Source organism: Eptesicus fuscus, chromosome 11 (assembly GCF_027574615.1).
Source record: "Eptesicus fuscus isolate TK198812 chromosome 11, DD_ASM_mEF_20220401, whole genome shotgun sequence".
NCBI lineage: Eukaryota > Metazoa > Chordata > Mammalia > Chiroptera > Vespertilionidae > Eptesicus > Eptesicus fuscus.
The window spans coordinates 72,822,373-72,839,969 of record NC_072483.1 but is presented as its reverse complement, the minus strand read 5'-3'; the positions used below and the strand labels follow the sequence as shown (position 1 = coordinate 72,839,969).

The following is a 17,597-nucleotide window of genomic DNA, read 5'->3' as shown; positions in this document are numbered from 1 at the left end:
AGAAACATCAATGATGAGAGAGAATCATTGATTGGCTGCCTCCTGCATACCCCCTACTGGGGATTGAGCCTGCAACCCGGGCATGTGCCCTTGACCAGAATTGAATCCAGGACCCTTCAGTCCTTAGGCTAACACTCTATCCACTGAGCCAAACCAGCTAGGGCTATGGCAAAATTCTTGAAGGTGGCGCTGGTATGGCTGAAGACTAAAGCACTCGCTTAGCTCCACATTTCCCTGGGGGGAGCTCAAGGCATAGTCTTCCCACCCCTGGCCATACCTCTGCCTCTCTCTGAGGTGCTCCTCTTCACCCCAACTTGGGGGCCGTGGCACTGGCCCAGGCTGTCCTGGATCAGGGCTGCACCTTGGGTGGGGGTGAGGAAAGGGGCCTGGTCCTCACCTTCCTGAAGAAGGGCAGTTGTCTGTGCTCTGTGATTGTCTCTGTGTCACTGCTGTCTTGAATGGGCCAGCCCCAGGGCCAGGTCACTCTGGGTACCCAGCTTCGGGGGGCCCTTGGTGATGGTTCTCTAATGCTGGTGACATCTTCCCAGGGCCTTGGGTCATCCCCCCACAAATGCATCTGTCCTGAATGATGACACATGCTTCTCCCAGAGCTGCAACTGACCAGCAGCAACCAGGCCACTTGCTCCTTGCTTGCAGGACAGCAGGTGTCACTGGGCTTTGAGACCTGAGTTCTAATCGCAGCTCTGTCACTCAACATCCAAGTGACCTTGGATAAGTCACTTCCTTGACCTCAGTTTCCAATGGAGATGACAAGCATGAGTGAGTCAACCTTTTCAAGGACAAGTGACAAATACTTAACAGAAAGGAGCTTACACCAAAAGGGAAATTTATCAGCTCATGAAATCAAGAAGAGTAGGATTATGGATTATGTCATGGTGAGTTCAGGCATGAATATGAGCAGTATCATCACCATTCAGATCTGCTTTCTTCTGTATTGGTATGGTTCTGTCAGGCTTTCTCCCTGCAGCGGAAAGATGTTCTCTAGAAGTTCCAGGCTACTAGTTCATACAATTTAGCAGAACCCCCCATAGTCCCAGGGATCGAGGTTCATTCGCCCAGTTGGGGTCATGTGACCAACCCTGAATCAACCATAGGGATAAGGTATCTGGACCTCTCTGACTGGCCAAATAGGTCACATGACTATACCTGGAAGGGCAGTGTCAGACCCAACTGAAACACAGTGCATTGGGAGTAGGGAAAGAGTCCCCCAAAGGACCAGGAGGTCTGATACCAGAAATGATGCAAGGCAGCAAAATCACAACCCTTCACTAACAGTTCGACTTACTATTAGGAGAGTCTGATGAGAAACGGCATATGAAGTCAGTTTGGAAAATGCTGTATCAGATTTTTGATGCTATAATTAATTATAAAGAAGAAATGGAGGTAGACATGGCCCCCGAGGTGTTTGAAGAAAAATACAGAAAAAAAAACAAAACTTGATGTGATTCACATATGAAAGCAATAGGGTTTGCTTTTTTTAGATTTTATGTAAATCCTCTATTTTTTTTGTTAACAACTTTGAGATATAATTTACATAACACAAAATTCACCCTTTTAAAAAGTGCACGATTCAGTGGTTTTTAGTACTGGCAGTTTTCTGGCCATGGCCGCCATCTAATCTTAGAACATTTTCATCATCTTAGATAGAAACCCTGTGCCCATTTGATGTCACTCCCTGCCTCCATGCCTCCACCCCACCCCCAACTAGGCAGCCACTGATCTACTTTCTGTCTCTAGATTTATTCTGGACATGCCATATAAATAGAATCATACATATGTGGTCTTTTGTGACTGGTTTCTTTTACTCAATATGATTTCAAGGTTCATCCATTTTGTAGCATGTATCAGTACTTTATTCCTTCATGGCTAAATAATATCCCATTGCATTTATACACCACATTTTGCTTATCCATTCATCAGCTGATGGACAGTTGGGTTGTTTTCGCCTTTTGACTACTATGAATAATGGTGCTATGAACATCTGTGTACAAGTTTTTGCATAGACAGATGTTTTCAATTCTCTTGGGTATATACCTAGGAGTGGAACTGCTAAGTCATACAGTAACTCCATGTTTAACTTTTTGAGGAACTAATAAACTGCTTTCCAAAGCAACTGTGAGTTTTCCTAATGCCACTGATGGCTCACGTGCAGAGAGAGGCTTATTCATAAATCACTTTGGCTTTTAAAAATTAATGCGCCCTAACCGGTTTGGCTCAGTGGATAGAGCATCGGCCTGCGGACTAAAGGGTCCCAGGTTCGATTCCGGTCAAGGGCATGTACCTTGGAGAAACCAAGATGGCGGCACCTATACTTGCTGCCTCTCACAACCACAACTAAATGGCAGGACAACTACCACCCAGAACCGTGGGAAAGCTGGCCCAGAGGAAGTTCCACAACTAGAGAGGTGAAAAAAGCTCAATGAGATCCTTAAGAGGTGCGGAGGCACGGAAAGTGCTGGCACCTGGATGTGCTGCTCTTTAAACTGGGAGGGTGATACAAGCTCCCGTTTGCTCTGAACTCCAGTTCCGGGCGAGACTCTGGGGGACCCAGGCACGTACGGGGAGAAACTGGACTGTCTGGCATCAGGACAGGAACGCGAGGGCGGCTTACTCTTAGAGGTGCTCGCAGTGATCATTGTTCCTGCACGGGAGGGGGGGGGCGGGGTGGGGGGGGGGGGGGGGGGCACTGGACGAGGAGAACCAGGGACTTCTCCAGTTCAGGGAAGCCACTGCTGTTTGCCCCGCCCTGGTGATTCCCAGAGACCCCACCCCACCCAATTTACATCCCCACCCAAGCTGTGCGCATCAGCTTTTGCATATGAATGGCCTGTTCTTTTGCCTAAAACAAACTGCAGCTGGGTCAGAGAGCCCCAGAGATTCCAAAAGAAGGCCTACTACCTGGCAGCAGCAGTGGCTTTGCTTCACAGCTGGGCCTCGTCTGGGCACTTCCAAACCCCATACAAAGAGGAGGGATCTGAAGATATCTCTGTAGCTCCTGCTGGGAGGCCCCAGACAGTGACCTTGCACCTCCCTGGAGATCCAAGAGCCAGTGTACCCAGTGGTCACAGTGAGAACATACTGGATTACAAATCTTCACATTCATAAGAGACACACTCAAGGGGCAGACTCAGTGAGCACCAAAGCCCTATTGAAGCAAGTCCTGCCCCATAAGGGTGTCTCCTGCACAACAGATCTTCCAGTGTATATACAGCTGATCATCACAGCCAATTGGCCTGGAGGTCAATTCCTCCCAGTGATACCAATAGCAATCAAGGCTTAACTACAACAAGACTGTGCACACAGCCCACAAAGAGGTGAAAGAGCATCCACCTCAGGTGACTGGGGAGGCTGAGACACTGGGCCCTATAGGACACCGGCCACTCTATCAACTCAAGGAGACTTAGCAGCTACCTAGTACATAGAAACAAACACAGGGAAGCAGCCAAAATTCGGAGACAAAGAAACAGGTCACAAATGAAAGAAATGGAAAAAAGCAAACTACTGGATATAGAGTTCAAAATCACGGATATAAGATTACTCAAGAATCTTCTAGAAACCTCTGAGAAATTTAGTAAGACCTTCAAGGATATGAAAAAGGACCAATCAGAAATTAAGCATACACTGACTGAAATAAAGAATAATATACAGAGATCCAACAGCAGACTAGAGGATCCCAAGAATCAAGTCAAAGATTTGAAATATGAAGAAGCAAAAAACACCCAACTGGAAAAGCAAAAAGAATCCAAAAATATGAAGATAGTGTAAGGAGCCTCTGGGACAACTTCAAGTGTACCAACATCTGAATTATGGGGGTGCCAGAAGAATAGAGAGAGCAAGATATTGAAAACAAATTTGAAGAAATAATGACAGAAAACTTCCTCTACCTGGTGAAAGAAATAGACTTACAAGTCCAGGAAGCACAGAGAACCCCAAAGAGGACCACATCAATACACATCATAATTAAAATGCCAAGGGCAAAAGACAAAGAGAGAATCTTAAAAGCAGCAAGAGAAAAACAGTTAGTTACCTACAAGGGAGTACCCATATGACTGTCAGCTGATTTCTCAACAGAAACTATGCAGGCCAGAAGGGAGTGGCAAGAAATATACAAAGTGATGAATAGCAAGAACCTACAACCAAGATTACTCTACCCAGAAAAGCTATCATTCAGAATTGAAGGTCAGATAAAGAGCTTCACAACAAGAAAAAACTAAAGGAGTTCATCACCACCAAACCAGTATTATATGAAATGCTGAAGGGTATTCTCTAAGAAGAGGAAGAAAAAGGTAAAGATAAAAATTATGAACAACAAAGTGACAACAAATACATATTTATCAACAAGTAAATCTAAAAATCAAGTGAATATAAAATCTGAAGAACAGAAAAAAATGGTGAATATAATAGAAGCAGGGGCATAGAAAGGGAGTGGACTGACAATTCTCAGGGAGAAGGGGGTGTGGGGGTGCGGGAAAAGATTGGACAAAAATCTTACACCTATGGACGAGGACAGTGGGGTGGGTAAGGGCATGGGGTGGGGTGGGAACTGGGTGGAGGGGAGGTATGGGGGGGAAAAGAGGAACAACTGTAATAATATGAACAATAAAGATTTATTATTAAAAAAATGGCATGTACCTTGTTTGTGGGCACATCCCTAGTAGGGGGTGTGCAGGAGGCAGCTGATTTGATGTTTCTCTCTCATCAATGTTTCTAACTCTCTATCCCTCTCCCTTCCTTTCTGTAAAAAATCAATAAAATATATTTTAAAAAAATAAAAAAATTAATGCTCATTTTCTTAAAATGCATATTTTAAAACATAAGCATTTCAAAAATTCTTAAGTTTAACTTACCAGCCATATCATTCTAATCACAAATCTAATGAATATTAATAACTTTTTAAAAATATATATTTTATTGATCTTTTACAGAGAGGAAGGGAGAGAGATAGAGTTAGAAACATTGATGAGAGAGAAACATCAATCAGCTGCCTCCTGCACACCCCACCCTGGGGATGTGCCCGCAACCAAGATACATGCCCTTGACCGGAATTGAACCTGGGACCCCTCAGTCCGCAGGCTGACGCTCTATCCACTGAGCCAAACTGGTTTCAGCTAATATTAATAACTTTTAAGGGGGCTTTGATTACTAAATGGTCTTCTTTTTAAAATTAAAATGGCTTTAGGCAGTTTATATTATACTTATTTATCCTATATATAAGTAGATTACCATATTTTCTTTTAAAAAATATATTTTTAAATTTATTTGAGAGAGAGATGCCAGGAACCAATTCCAGCATGTAATAAATTACAAGAGTTTCTTCAAAAGGTTGGTGAAACTTGGGCGGCTCAACAAAGGTGAGCCACATATGTAGTTCACCTGTTGGTCAGCAGGGTTTCTGAGTTTGCTGTGACTGTCACTGTACCACCATCTCTGTTACGTGTTAGGACTACAACGTGCAGCACTATTCACAGGACATCGAATTGGGTTCCGTGTGTGTTAGGGCAGTCTAACTCAGGACCACAACATCTAAGGTCATTCTAATGACCCATGTCATCCTCCTGCCTCTTAAGAATGTCACATGCTCCCTCTGCTGGACAATATCTCAGGCTTGGGCTGAGTCCCGGAACCCACATGCAGTTCCTGTAAGATCTGGGTGTTTGGGGAAGTGGGTAATGGCCCTTTAAGAGACTGTAGCTAGCTCCCAGTTGCCATGGAGACAGCTGGAGACAGACCGGGTGGCAGGCAGCAGGCAGCATGTCCTCTAAAGTTCAATCCAAAGGTGGGAAGAGGGCTGCTGGGGCTGGAGAGGGGAGGGCTACCTTCTCCCTCACAACCTGCCCTGAGGTAGTCTTGGAGGAGTCTGCTCTTGGGACCATTGCCCACCCCTGTCCTTCCCTCTGGGGTCGGCCATCCCAGCTTCTTTTCCCTCCATAGGCCCCAAGGCCAAGGACCAGCCCGCCCCAGCCCCAGAGAGTCGGCCACCCCCAAAGGCCAATGCTGAAGCCATGCACTTCCTCGACTCCCTCAGTGAGCCCGGGCAGTGTGTGTGTGTGTGTGTGTGTGTGTGTGTGTGTGGCAGGGGGTGGGGGGCACAAGTGTGGAGAGGAGGGGAGAGAGAAGGAAGGCCCAGACCCGGCCTGGTCTCTCTCAGCCTTGATTCTCCTGGGACTCAGAAAGGGTTGATGTTTGTTGATATTTTCCAAGGGAAGACCAGGGACATGGGGGTCGCTGGGGGTGTCTTCACCTGCTGGCTGCTGTAGGGGCTGCCTGGGAGACGGGGCTGAGGAGGGAGTGGGTAGGGACTGTGGGGCACTCGTAGCCAGGGGGTCAGAGAGTTGAGGCTTGGAGCTGGGGCTTCATCTGTCGCCATGGAACCCCCCTCCCCCAGGGCAGGAGGAGCTGCAGATGCTGTTCTTCTCCGAGACTCTGGCCATGGTCTCGAACACGGGGGAGCCTCAGGGAGAGCTGACCATTGAGGTGCAGAGTGGGAAACACGAAGACAACATGGGCACCATGTCGCAATGCGCCCTCGTGCACGCCTTCACCCGTGGCTTCGTGGACAAGATGCTCTGCGGAAACTCTCTCCTGGGTAGCGTTCCTGCTGCTGAATGCCCTCTCCCCGCCCCCCTACCACACCCCAGCATCCTCCCACCCTCCTCCTCCATCCCCAGGACCAGCCCTTGGACTTCACTGTGGGACCAGAATGAGGCACAGAGAGTATGAGGGAGGTGGGGGAGACTTAAGACAAGAGCATGGATTTTGTCTAGTTGTTTGCTGTGGCCACACTATACCTGGGTCTTCCAGCCTGGGCCACCACCCTCCCCTCCCGCAATCTCCAACACTGTCCCCCTCAATGGCACTGTTCCCCTCCTTCCACCCCAGGCTATCTCACCTGGAACCTGGAGATCATGGAACAACATAGTCAGGAGTTCGTCAAGGTACCTTCTGGAGCCTTGAACATTGACCCCAATCCAGGACGAGAGAATAGAGACCCTGGGAGAAAGAGAGGAGGGAGGGAGGGGGTTCAATAGAATGTCACCCTAACTCTCTCCTCAGTTACCCTGTAATCCCTACAAAAGCGGTGGAAACGATCCATCCAGGGAACAGGAGGCCAGCAGCAGGTTGCTTCTGATGACCTTCTAATACACAAGGACCCCCTCCAGCCTGAAAGCCAGGCATCTCCTAGGGCAGTGGTCGGCAAACTCATTAGTCAACAGAGCCAAATATCAACAGTGCAACGACTGAAATTTCTTTTGAGAGCCAAATTTTTTAAACTTAAACTTCTTCTAACGCCACTTCTTCAAAATAGACTCGCCCAGGCCGTGGTATTTTGTGGAAGAGCCACACTCAAGGGGCCAAAGAGCCGCATGTGGCTCGTGAGCCGCAGTTTGCCGACCACTGTCCTAGGGCCATGCAGGCTGACCTTTCCCAGAGCCTGACCTTTCCCAGGGGCCTGTCACCACCTGCCTCCAAATTCCCCTGCTCTGTGCCTCTCACAACCGCCCCAGCCGCTTCATTAACTTCCGGAACGTGACCTGTTTACACTGTGGAAGCCCCTTCTGCCTAAGAACCTTCCCACAGAAACCATGCCCATCTTTTAAAGCCTGTGTTTGAAGTGTGTTTGCTTTTTAACTTTATTCTGCACCATAGCCTGACTTCTATTCTTGGGCTTTCCTACACATGGAAGGTTTTCTATCCAAATCTCCCCTTGGTTTTCTCACTTATAAAGGAGAGGGAACAAGGTGACTTCTGGGACTGGTGTGTGTGTGTGTGTGTGTGGGGGGGGGGGGCATTCGTATACAATCCTGGGAGTCCCTGATTCTCCTCTCCGTGCTCTGGCCCGCAGTTCCACGTCCTCCCCATGGAACGGAAGACGAGTTTGCTGAAGCAGGGGGACCAGCTGGCCATGACCAGAAGTATCAAGGAGGGTGAGGTGAGGGTGGGAGCCAGGTGGGGACTGTCCTCCATATCCTCTGGACGCCAGGAGGCCCAACTGCACCAGAGCCTGGAGTGGGGGCTCAGGGAGGACTGTATGCCCAGCACCTGGCTTGCCCACCCTCCCTGTCCCTTTCTATGTTTCTAACCCATTTTTGTCCCGAACAGGAAGTGAGGAACGAAGTGACATTCTTCCCCTGGCACTCAACCGCGGGCTTCATCTCCCAGGCTGCCAACCTGCTGCTGCTGAGGGTGATGGCCTGGAGGCGGATGGTGCCCAAAAATGCCCGCTTCCTGGCCTTGGACATGGAGGGCAAACTCTGCTATTCCACTTACGTGAGGGATCTCCCAGGCCGGGGGGAGCGGGGGGCGGGGCTTGGCTTGGGGAAAACTAGAAGGGGCAGGAGAATGCTGAGGTGCAGGGAGAGAAAACTGCAGAGTGGAAGGGGGGTAGAATGGGGATAAAACCAGGGTGAGGGACAGGGGCTTGCACAGGCAGGAGAAGGTAAGGCCTCATTTGCTAGACAGACGATCAAGCGTGGGGCAGGTGGCGTGAGGAGAGGGACTGAAAGGTGAGCAGTTGAGGGAAACAACACTCAGTCCAGGAAAAAGAAACATATTTTTTTTTAACCACAGGAAATGCAGTATCTCCAAGTACACTTAAATATTCTTTATTGTGTCTTAACCCCGAAGGGTCTTCCTTTGGTTTTTTGTTTGGGCTAAGATTTCATAATCCACATACCCAGGACTCCCTGCAATGTGTGATTTTAAAGCCGTGCCTCTGGACACACACTTTGGGGCTGATTTGACCAACTTTGTGAATGACGTTCTAGTCTTTTCTATCACATGTTGCAGGAGCCCTAGCAATGTGTTTGACACAAACAGGCACATGCCATTTACCCATGTTTTCTTGGAAACACATGTTTCACGTTAGCACTTTTCTCCCCATGGCTGCAGCCCTAACAGGGGTTTATGTTTTAGTTCCAGCAGGGCCTCCTGCCTGCAGCACCAGGGGCCACAAATCCTAGTCTAGTCCCACCCCTCAGCTTCACTGCCCCCCCCCCCATCCCCCCATACACACACACTCACACCTAATTGGTTGATCCTCATCCTCGTAACAGAATCTGCCAACTAAAAGCACTTGGTCATGGAGAGGGGCTGGGGAGGGATTGGGGCAGGAACAGGCTGGAGCTGGCTATGAGGAGACCCCCAACTTAACTTTGGGGGTACAACTCAAATCTTGTGGCGCCTGGACAGCCAATTGTTGCTCATCGCTGGTGAACAAGGACTGAAGCTGTAAGAGGGAGAAAAGGGCCAGGGAAAGATTGGCAGAGAGACCCTGGTGGGCATCCACCTCACCTCCTTCTCTCCTTTGTGGTTGCTGCCAGCAAGCCCTGGGCTCCCAGACCATCCAGGTGGACCGTCAGCAGGCGGAAGTATTCATCGTGGAGCAGACCGTACACTCGGATGAGGGCATCCCCTTTTCCTGCCAGTTCTACTTGCTCTCTGACGGGTGAGCTACTTACTGAGGGCGGGCCAAGGGGGCAGGGTGAGCACAACCTGGGCACTCAGCCTTGGAGGTGACAGGAGAAGGAAGACCAGTTTCTGGGGACACCACCAGGAAGAGATGCTGTTGAGATCTGAGTGCCCCTGCATTATCCACACCATTCATCCTTTCATCCACTCACTCTCCTGACCCTCATGATGCCTCCCAGACCTCACCAAAGAGCCCTAAAGGGCAGAGGATGCTCCCACCAGTTCCACAGGACCTAGGACAGTGAACGCAGCTGTCACAGGTGCTGGGTTTAACATTGAAAAACACCAAGGCTTGAACAACTCAGCACTCAATAAGATGCTGGGAGAGGCATTCTGGCACACTACTAAGCTGTCATCAGCCACATGCAGGCGACCAAACCTCGAGAAAATTTGGGAGGGGGAGGGGAATTTGTTTCTTGAAATTTATGAAGAGGTATTGACGTACTCACTACACGGAAAACAGGGTAATCAGAGCATTCTTGGACTCGCTTAGTTCATCACTTAGCGTGTTGTTGCTGTTTGGCACGTCACATATCCGAGGCTCGTGATTTTTTTAGTGATTACAACGCTCAAGGTTTTGGTCCAGTCCTGGCACACCAGCGTGTATCTCCAGGGGTAGGAACGGTGCCCAGTTTGAAAAGCAGGGGCCATTACTGGGGAATTAGAAATGAACTTGACCTGGGAACTCTAAGATAAGTGGGAGGACAGCAGTAGAGGGAAGCCCCCAGGACGGCTGCCTTTCAAGGGAGTGGGCTGGTCTAGGACAACGCACACCTTCTCCTGTGTGGCACTCCAGGCACCTGGCCAAGCGAGTCCAGGTGGGCTCCCCCGGCTGCTGCATCATCACCAAGATGCCCGTCTTGAGGGAGGAGGGTGAGTGAAGCCTCTAGTTGGTGGGAGAGTGGGAACACCCAGCCCTCCCCCCCGCCCCCCTTGCAGAGGCTGGATTGAGGGTGCTATGAGTGCCATCAGAGCCGGAGATCCTATAAAGAAGTTTTGCCCTCCAGCCCTTGACCCCAAGGCAATTAGGGGAGGGTCATTTTGCGGGGACCCACTTCCAGCAACTCTGCCCATGTGGGCAGAACCCTGGGGTTTCACCTGCCTGCAACCTGGGTGCTCTTGGGCGTCCCTGTGCATCCGAGGGAGGTTCTGGGGGGGTGGATGCACAACCTCCCTCCCTTGGCTCCCAGATGAGATTGAGCCTCGCCCAGTGTTTGAGAAGAAGCCCCTGGCGTGGGAGGAGGACATAGAGCTGCACTCGAAGTTCCTGGAACGGAAGGTGAGGAGAGGCCGCCGCCAGCCTGGGGTGCCCATACCCCTTCCAGCCACCCCCCTCCCCGCCCCCACCCCCCGCATACATCCCACCGTTACTGATCTCTCTTCCTGCCTGGTTGCAATGCACACCCCAAGGGGCTGGGAAGCCCCAGCGTCCCTAAGTGCCCTAGCGAAGTGGGCGGGGGTGGGGGGTGGCTCCTGGGGTGCGGGGGTCCCGGGCCGGCTCAGCCTCGTCCCCGCCAGGAGGAGCTGCGCCTCAGCCACACCAGGTACCTGCAGCAGCACCCCGACGGCCAGGCGATCGTCTCCGACTTCCTGCTCTTCCTGCTGCTGCGCCAGCCGGACGACGTGGTCACCTTCGCCGCCGAGTTCTTCGGGCCCTTCTCCGTGCGCCGCCCGCCCACGCCCGCCCTGCGCTCCTCCACCCCGCGCAGCCCCTTCCGCTCGCTGGACCCCGCGGCCAAGCGCGAGTCGCACCAGGCCCGCGCCCTGAAGCTGGGGCCCGGCCGGGACCCGGAAGCCTTGCTCTCCCTGCTGCGGTTTTGATGCGAATAAACCGAGCTGGAACCTTCCCTGGCCAGCCTGGTGTCTTGACTAAGAATAGGAGCCATTAGCATCGTTTATCGAGAGAATCTCAGCGTTTCTTCCTAAATGCTATTTTCATCATTATCCCCATTTCACAGATGAGAAACTAGAGGCACCGAAGGTTCCATAGCTCTTAGAGTAAGCACGTGGGAAGCTGGATTCAAATCTGGAGGTTACATTCCAAAACCCACACTCTTAGTCACTCGGTTAGCGGGGTGCGGGGTGGGGGGTGGTTTCTTGTCACTCAGGATCACAGTGGATACCACTTAACATAACTGCCCGCTCCCCCACCCCAAGAAAAAGAGCAGATGAGGCGGGGGAGAGATGGAGAAGGGATCCTGACCACCACTGGTCTTGCTCATCTCTTCCGAAGCCTCCCAAGCACCGCTGCCAGCTCTCACACTCCACCCCCTCCCCATTCTCACTGACATACGGATCCCCACAAACTGGTGTGACGGGTCCCCATTTGACGGGTCCCCATTTATCGGCTCCCGGAGAAAAAGGATGGACAGGTGGTCGCTACCTCCGTCAGGTTCCTTGCTTAATGTCAGTCTATCCAGGAGCTCGTTTCTACCCCGTGCCGGCTGCCGCTCAGTAACAAATGTTAGGCGAGCTCCCAGAAGGCAGCTGGCAATGGGGGTGCCCTCCGTCAATTCATTCATCCAACTTCCTGTTGCGAGAGGAGGGACTCAGAGAAGTTCTGCATTCTGGTGAGCAATACCAGCCAATATCTACAAGGCTGGGAGTGGGGGCTAGTTCATGGCCCAGGAATCAGGGAAGGAAGGCTTCATGGAGAACTGTCACTTGAGCCTTAAAGAATTAAAAAAAATTTTTTTTTATTGATTTCAGAGAGGAAAAGAGAGAGAGCATCAATAATGAAAATCATTGATCAGCTGAGAGAGAGAGAGACATCAATGATGAGAGAGAATCATTGATCAGCTGCCTCCTGCACGTCCCCCACTGGGGATGGAGCCCAAAACCGGGCATGTGCTGACTGGGAATTGGACTGTGACTTCCTGGTTCATAGGTTAACCTCAACCACTGAGTCATGCTGACTGGGCACCTTAAAGAATTTTTAATAATATATTTTATTGTTCCCCTCCCCTATGTTCATTAGAAAAACCTTAGAAAAAGCTGATACCCCAGAGAAGAAAGTGAATTCACTTCAATTCTTCTACCTAGAGGCAGCCACTCTTCAGGTTTTGGCAAATATTCTCTCTACTACAGGCGTCCTCAAACTATGGCCCGCGGGCCACATGCTGGTGTTTTTGCCGTTTTGTTTTTTTACTTCAAAATAAGATATGTGCAGTGTGCATAGGAATTTGTTCATAGTTTTTTTTTTAAACTATAGTCCGGCCCTCCAACGGTCTGAGGGACAGTGAACTGGCCCCCTGTTTAAAAAGTTTGAGGACCCCTGAGCTAGCAAAAAGGTGACTGGTGTTTGTTCAGCAATTACTCTGTCAAGCACTTTTACATAGAACGTTTGATCTGGTCTTCACAGTTCTAAGGGACTTCATTTAACAAAAAGTGAAATAAAACAGTAATTGATTCTCAGTAACTGGTAATTGCATACTTAATTGTAGTCTTGAAAAGTTTCAAATATTAGATAACATACAGATAAAGCTGGAATCTCCCTAGATTCCCACCCCAATCTCCTGGTGTTTTGCAACTTTTTTCATGTGTTTTAATGGGTTCTTTCATTTAGCAGTATATTTTGAAAATATTTCCCTGTCACAGTCTTCTACAGGGTGTCCCAAAAAATGTATATACACTTTAACAGCTGATAGCTCAATTGATGTTTCTTGCAGATTTAACCCATTGGAATTAATAATTATTCAAAGTGTGTATACATTTTTTGATGATTCTACCATAATGTAACCAATCTCTCCCCTCCCCCGCCTTTTTATTTTTTACTATCATCAACACTGCTGCATTGAATATCCTTGTAGCTAAATCTTTGCATATATCAACAATCATTTTCTTAAGGAGACATTCTGAGGAGTGTAATTGCTGCATTGATATTAAGGCTTTTGTTTGTTTGCTTTAACAAGTTGCCAAATTCTACATGTGTAGCATTTTTATTAAAGGTCCGATAAAGCATTCCAGGCAGAGAAAATGACATAAGCAGAAGTAAGAAAGTGCAATGTATGTGCATGGTCTAGAGCAGGACCATCCAACAACACTTTCTGCAGTGATAGGAACGCTCTGTACCTGCAGCGTCCAATGTGGTAGCCACTAATCACATGTGGCCACTGGCAGCTAGAAACGTGGTTAATAGGACTAGGAACTGGAGTTTCACTTTAATTTAAATTCATTTCAATTTAAATAGGCACGCGTGGCTAGTGGCTGCCATATTAGATAGCACTAGAGAGTAAGCTCCTTTCATTCAATCAGGCAAGTAGTTGAACAAATATTGGACCCCTTCCAAGTGCCAGGATTATTTGTGGTGCTGGGAGATCAGCAATGACAAGACAAAGTCCCTGTCCCCAGGTAACATGAAGAGATGGACAATAAACACAAAAAGATCATTTCAGATGTGAAATTTCAGACATTTATGAAAACAAATAAAACCGAGTCATAAGTACAAAGTGACTCAGGGTTGGAGAGGTGAGGGTGGAGACTTCAGAGGTTTCTGGGGTCTCAGTTGAGCTGGGACCTGAATGACAAGAAGTCAGACCTGTGAAGAGCTGTGGAAAAAGTATTCTAAGCAGAGGGAACAGCAAGTGCAAAGGGTCTGAGCATGGCATGTTGGAAACAGAAGGCTGGAGCCCAACAGGGTGGGAAGGGCTGGGGATGAGAGTGCTCAGTCACCCTGAGGAAGGCAGGGCCCTGGCCAGTTCTCTTCATCTGTGGAGAACTGAAACCGAGGCTGACTCAGCCTAGTGCACCCAGCACATTTCTGCAGAGATCCAATAACCCCCTCCAACCCCAATAATCTGCAACAGTGGGGAAGAGGGGAGGGCAGGAACGTCCGATGCACAGAGAGCCTTGCTGTCATGCGTCAGATGACTTGGGAAGGAGTTCAACCACTTTCCTGCCTGCTCTGTGACATCCATTTCAAAACTGGGTTGATTTTAGATGCTATCACTTGTTCCTGGAACTTGTATGACCCCTCTCTTCTTGCTCCATAACACTAAGAAATAAGTTTCTCTGAGCAAAGGGAAAACAAATCTTTAGTATTCTGAAGTGCCACGAATCCTTTTGGCATTCCCACCCATAACTTATGAATGGTCTGGCTTCTCCACATCATTGCCAATGTTTGGTACTATGACTTTTTTATTTTAGCCATCCTGATAGGGGTGTAGTGATATCTCATTATGGTTCTCTTTGCACTTCCTTAATGGCTAATGATGTGAAACATCTTTTAATGTGTTTCTTTGCCATCTGTATACCCTGTTAGGTAAAATGCCTGTTCATGATTTTTGCCCATTTATAATTGAACTAGAGGCCCAGTGCATGAAATTTGTGCACTGGGGGGTGGGGGGGTGTCCCTCAGCCCAGCCTGCATCCTCTCCAATCTGGGACTCCTCGGGGGATGTCCAACTGCTTGTTTAGGCCTGATCCCGCAGGGCCTAAACCAGCAGTCAGACATCCTTCTCACAATCCGGGACTGCTGGCTCCTAACCATTTGCCTGCCTGCCAGCCTGATCGCCCCATAACTGCTCCCCTGCCAGCCTGATTGACACCTAACTGCTCCCCAGCCAGCCCAATCGCCCCCAACTGCCCTCCCCTGCCAGCCCGATTGCCCCCAATTGCCCTCCCCTGCCGGCCATCTTGTGATGATGTGGGGGTGGCCATCTTGTGGTGGCCATCTTGTGATGACATGGCACAGTCATCTTGTGACAACATGGGGCAGCCATATTGTGATGGCGTGGGAGCAGCCATCTTGTTATGACATGGGGGCAGCCATCTTGTGACAATGTGGAGGAGGCCATCTTGTGATGATGTGGGGGTGACCATCTTGTGATGACATGGGGCAGCCATCTTGTGACAATGTGGAGGTGGCCATCTTTGTGATGACATGGGGTGGCCATCTTGTGAGGGCATGAGAGTCAATTTGCATATTACCTCTTTATTACTTAGGATTGTTTGATTTTTTTACTATTGAGGGTTTTTTTATTTAAAAAATATTTTTATTGATTTTAGAGGGGAAAAGAGAGGGATAGAGAGAGATAGAAACATCTCTGATGAGAGAGAATCATTGATCAGCTGCCTCCCCCTACTGGGGATGGAGCCCACAACCCAGGCATGTACCCTTGGCCAGAATCGAACCCAGAACTTCAGTCTGCAGGCCGACGCTCTATCCACTGAGCCAAACTGGCTAGGGCTGGTCATTATTTTTTTTAAAATATATTTTTTTTTTTTATTGATTTTTTACAGAGAGGAAGAGAGAGATAGTTAGAAACATCGATGAGAGAGAAACACCGATCAACTGCCTCCTGCACACCCCCTATGGGGATGTGCCCGCAACCAAGGTACATGCCCTTGACCGGAATCGAACCTGGGACCTTTCAGTCCACAGGCCGATACTTTATCCACTGAGCCAAACTGGTTTTGGCTACTATTGAGTTTTAAGAGATTTTCCTATCTCTAGATACTGGTCCTTTGTCAGGTATGTGGTTTGCAAATATTTTCTCTGACTCTTTAGCTTGTCTTTTTATCTTTTTACAGGGTCCTTCACAGAGCAAAAGTTTTTAAGTTTTATGAGATCCAATTGATCAGTTTCTCCCTTTTATGGATCATGGTTTTTGGTGTCAAGTTTAACAAGTCTTTATTTAGTCTTGGATTCTAAAGATTTTTTCCTACTTTTTTTTCTAAAATTTTTATATTTACATTTAGGTTTGTGCTTCACTTTGAGTGAATTTTCACTTCATGAAATTTCACTTCACGCATGCAGGGTTTAGTAACCAGCAACAGTTCCAGGTGCAAGGGGACTGATATGCAGGTTTCTAGTTCTCTAGCTCATGTAGTTCCCACGCTCTGCTACTCTGTCAGAACCTCTGCTCTTGAAAAAAATAAAAAAGAACCTCTGCTCTTAACCATTACACTATAATGGTTAAGTTAAAGGTTGTACAAAGTATTGATCAGTTGTTAATCAATTATACTTACTGAGTTCCTAACTATAAGTAAGGCCCCAAAAAGATACAAAGAAGACATCTGTCTTAGTCATGGTTCTTCAGAGAAGCAGAACCAATGGATAGGAAGTGATAGATAGAGAGATACATACATACATACATAGGGAATTGGCTCACATGAGTATGGAGGTTGAGAAGCCCACTGATCTGTGCAAGCTAGAGACCCAGGAGAGCCAATGGCATACATAATCCCAATCTGAAGGCCTGAGAAGGAAAGGTAAGTTCCACGGTGTAAGTTCCAGTCGAAGCTAAGTCTGAAGGCAAGAGAAAAACACTCCTAATTCAAAGGCAGTCAGGCAGAGAGAGAGTTCTCCCTTACTCAGCCTTTTGTTCTATTCAGGTCTTCAGTTGTCCAGATGAGGCCCATCCACAACAGCAATGGAAATCTACTTCACTCAATCTACCAGTTCAAAGTTGATCTCCTCCAAAAACACCCTCACAAGCACACCCACATATCCAGTCACATCCTGGTCCAATCAAGTTGGCACATAAAATTAACCCTCACAACATACTACACCAGCCCCAACCCCAGCCATGCCCGCATGAGCCCAAGGCAGTGATTGGGAAATGTGCACAAACCTAGTGGTCAGGGACAGTGACAGGAGCTTGAGCAATAGGATTGCACAAATCACGATGCTGCTCTCTCCTGTCTGACTCATCATTCGCCCCCCCCCCCCCCCCCCCCGATTTTCCAGTCCCTCTAGCCTTCTCCATTAACTAGAAGTCAGGGTATTGACTGCCTCCTCCGACCCTGGGTTTCCGAGCTTTGGTAAAGTTTTTGACTCAACATGGGGATACATCATATCCCAGATCAGGTCTGGCCCTGAGAACCTGACTTGATTCTCTCTGGGTCTTGAGATCTCAGACTTTGGAGCTGGACACTCCATAACAATTCCAGTTTTGAATCTTCTTGACAGAAAAAGAAGGCCACAAGATAGAAGGCATGAGGGGTGTATGGAGGGAGAAGAACTTGAGGGAGGGAAGTGGGAGCACAGAAGCTGCCAAGGGGAAGAGACTGGGAGCTGGAGGAGTCTTGCCCACCATTTATCCAGAGGTTACAGAATAATACCTCTCAAGTAGAATCCAGTCCGTAGGGATGTTTTGTTTAGATTA

The 17,597-nt window shown here is 48.6% G+C and overlaps 1 protein-coding gene and 1 long non-coding RNA gene across 2 annotated transcripts; one reads left to right on the top strand and one right to left on the bottom strand.

Moving 5' to 3' along the window:
• The first annotated feature begins 5,745 nt into the window (after positions 1 to 5,745).
• On the top strand, positions 5,746 to 11,336 carry CATIP (ciliogenesis associated TTC17 interacting protein). Its single transcript, XM_008145275.3, has 10 exons — positions 5,746 to 5,797; positions 5,953 to 6,045; positions 6,407 to 6,607; positions 6,901 to 6,956; positions 7,865 to 7,951; positions 8,122 to 8,289; positions 9,342 to 9,466; positions 10,286 to 10,362; positions 10,680 to 10,768; positions 11,008 to 11,336. The coding sequence occupies exons 1-10, from the start codon at positions 5,773 to 5,775 to the stop codon at positions 11,308 to 11,310; spliced, it is 1,224 nt and encodes a 407-aa protein (XP_008143497.1). The 5' UTR covers positions 5,746 to 5,772; the 3' UTR covers positions 11,311 to 11,336.
• Positions 11,337 to 13,886: 2,550 nt separating this feature from the next.
• On the bottom strand, positions 13,887 to 16,678 carry LOC114232822 (uncharacterized). The gene is made up of 2 exons (XR_003618929.2): positions 16,602 to 16,678; positions 13,887 to 14,005 (listed from the first exon to the last, which is right to left on the bottom strand). It is a non-coding gene; the product is annotated as an uncharacterized LOC114232822 (long non-coding RNA).
• Positions 16,679 to 17,597: the final 919 nt, after the last annotated feature.

Excerpts from the sequence above, each read along its gene's own strand:
- CATIP (XM_008145275.3), top strand. The coding sequence starts at position 5,773 with ATGTCCTCTAAAGTTCAATCCAAAG. Across the intron at positions 6,046-6,406 it reads GCACTTCCTCGACTCCCTCA|GGCAGGAGGAGCTGCAGATG; the intron begins GTGAGCCCGGGC and ends CCCCTCCCCCAG. Across the intron at positions 6,957-7,864 it reads ATAGTCAGGAGTTCGTCAAG|TTCCACGTCCTCCCCATGGA; the intron begins GTACCTTCTGGA and ends TCTGGCCCGCAG.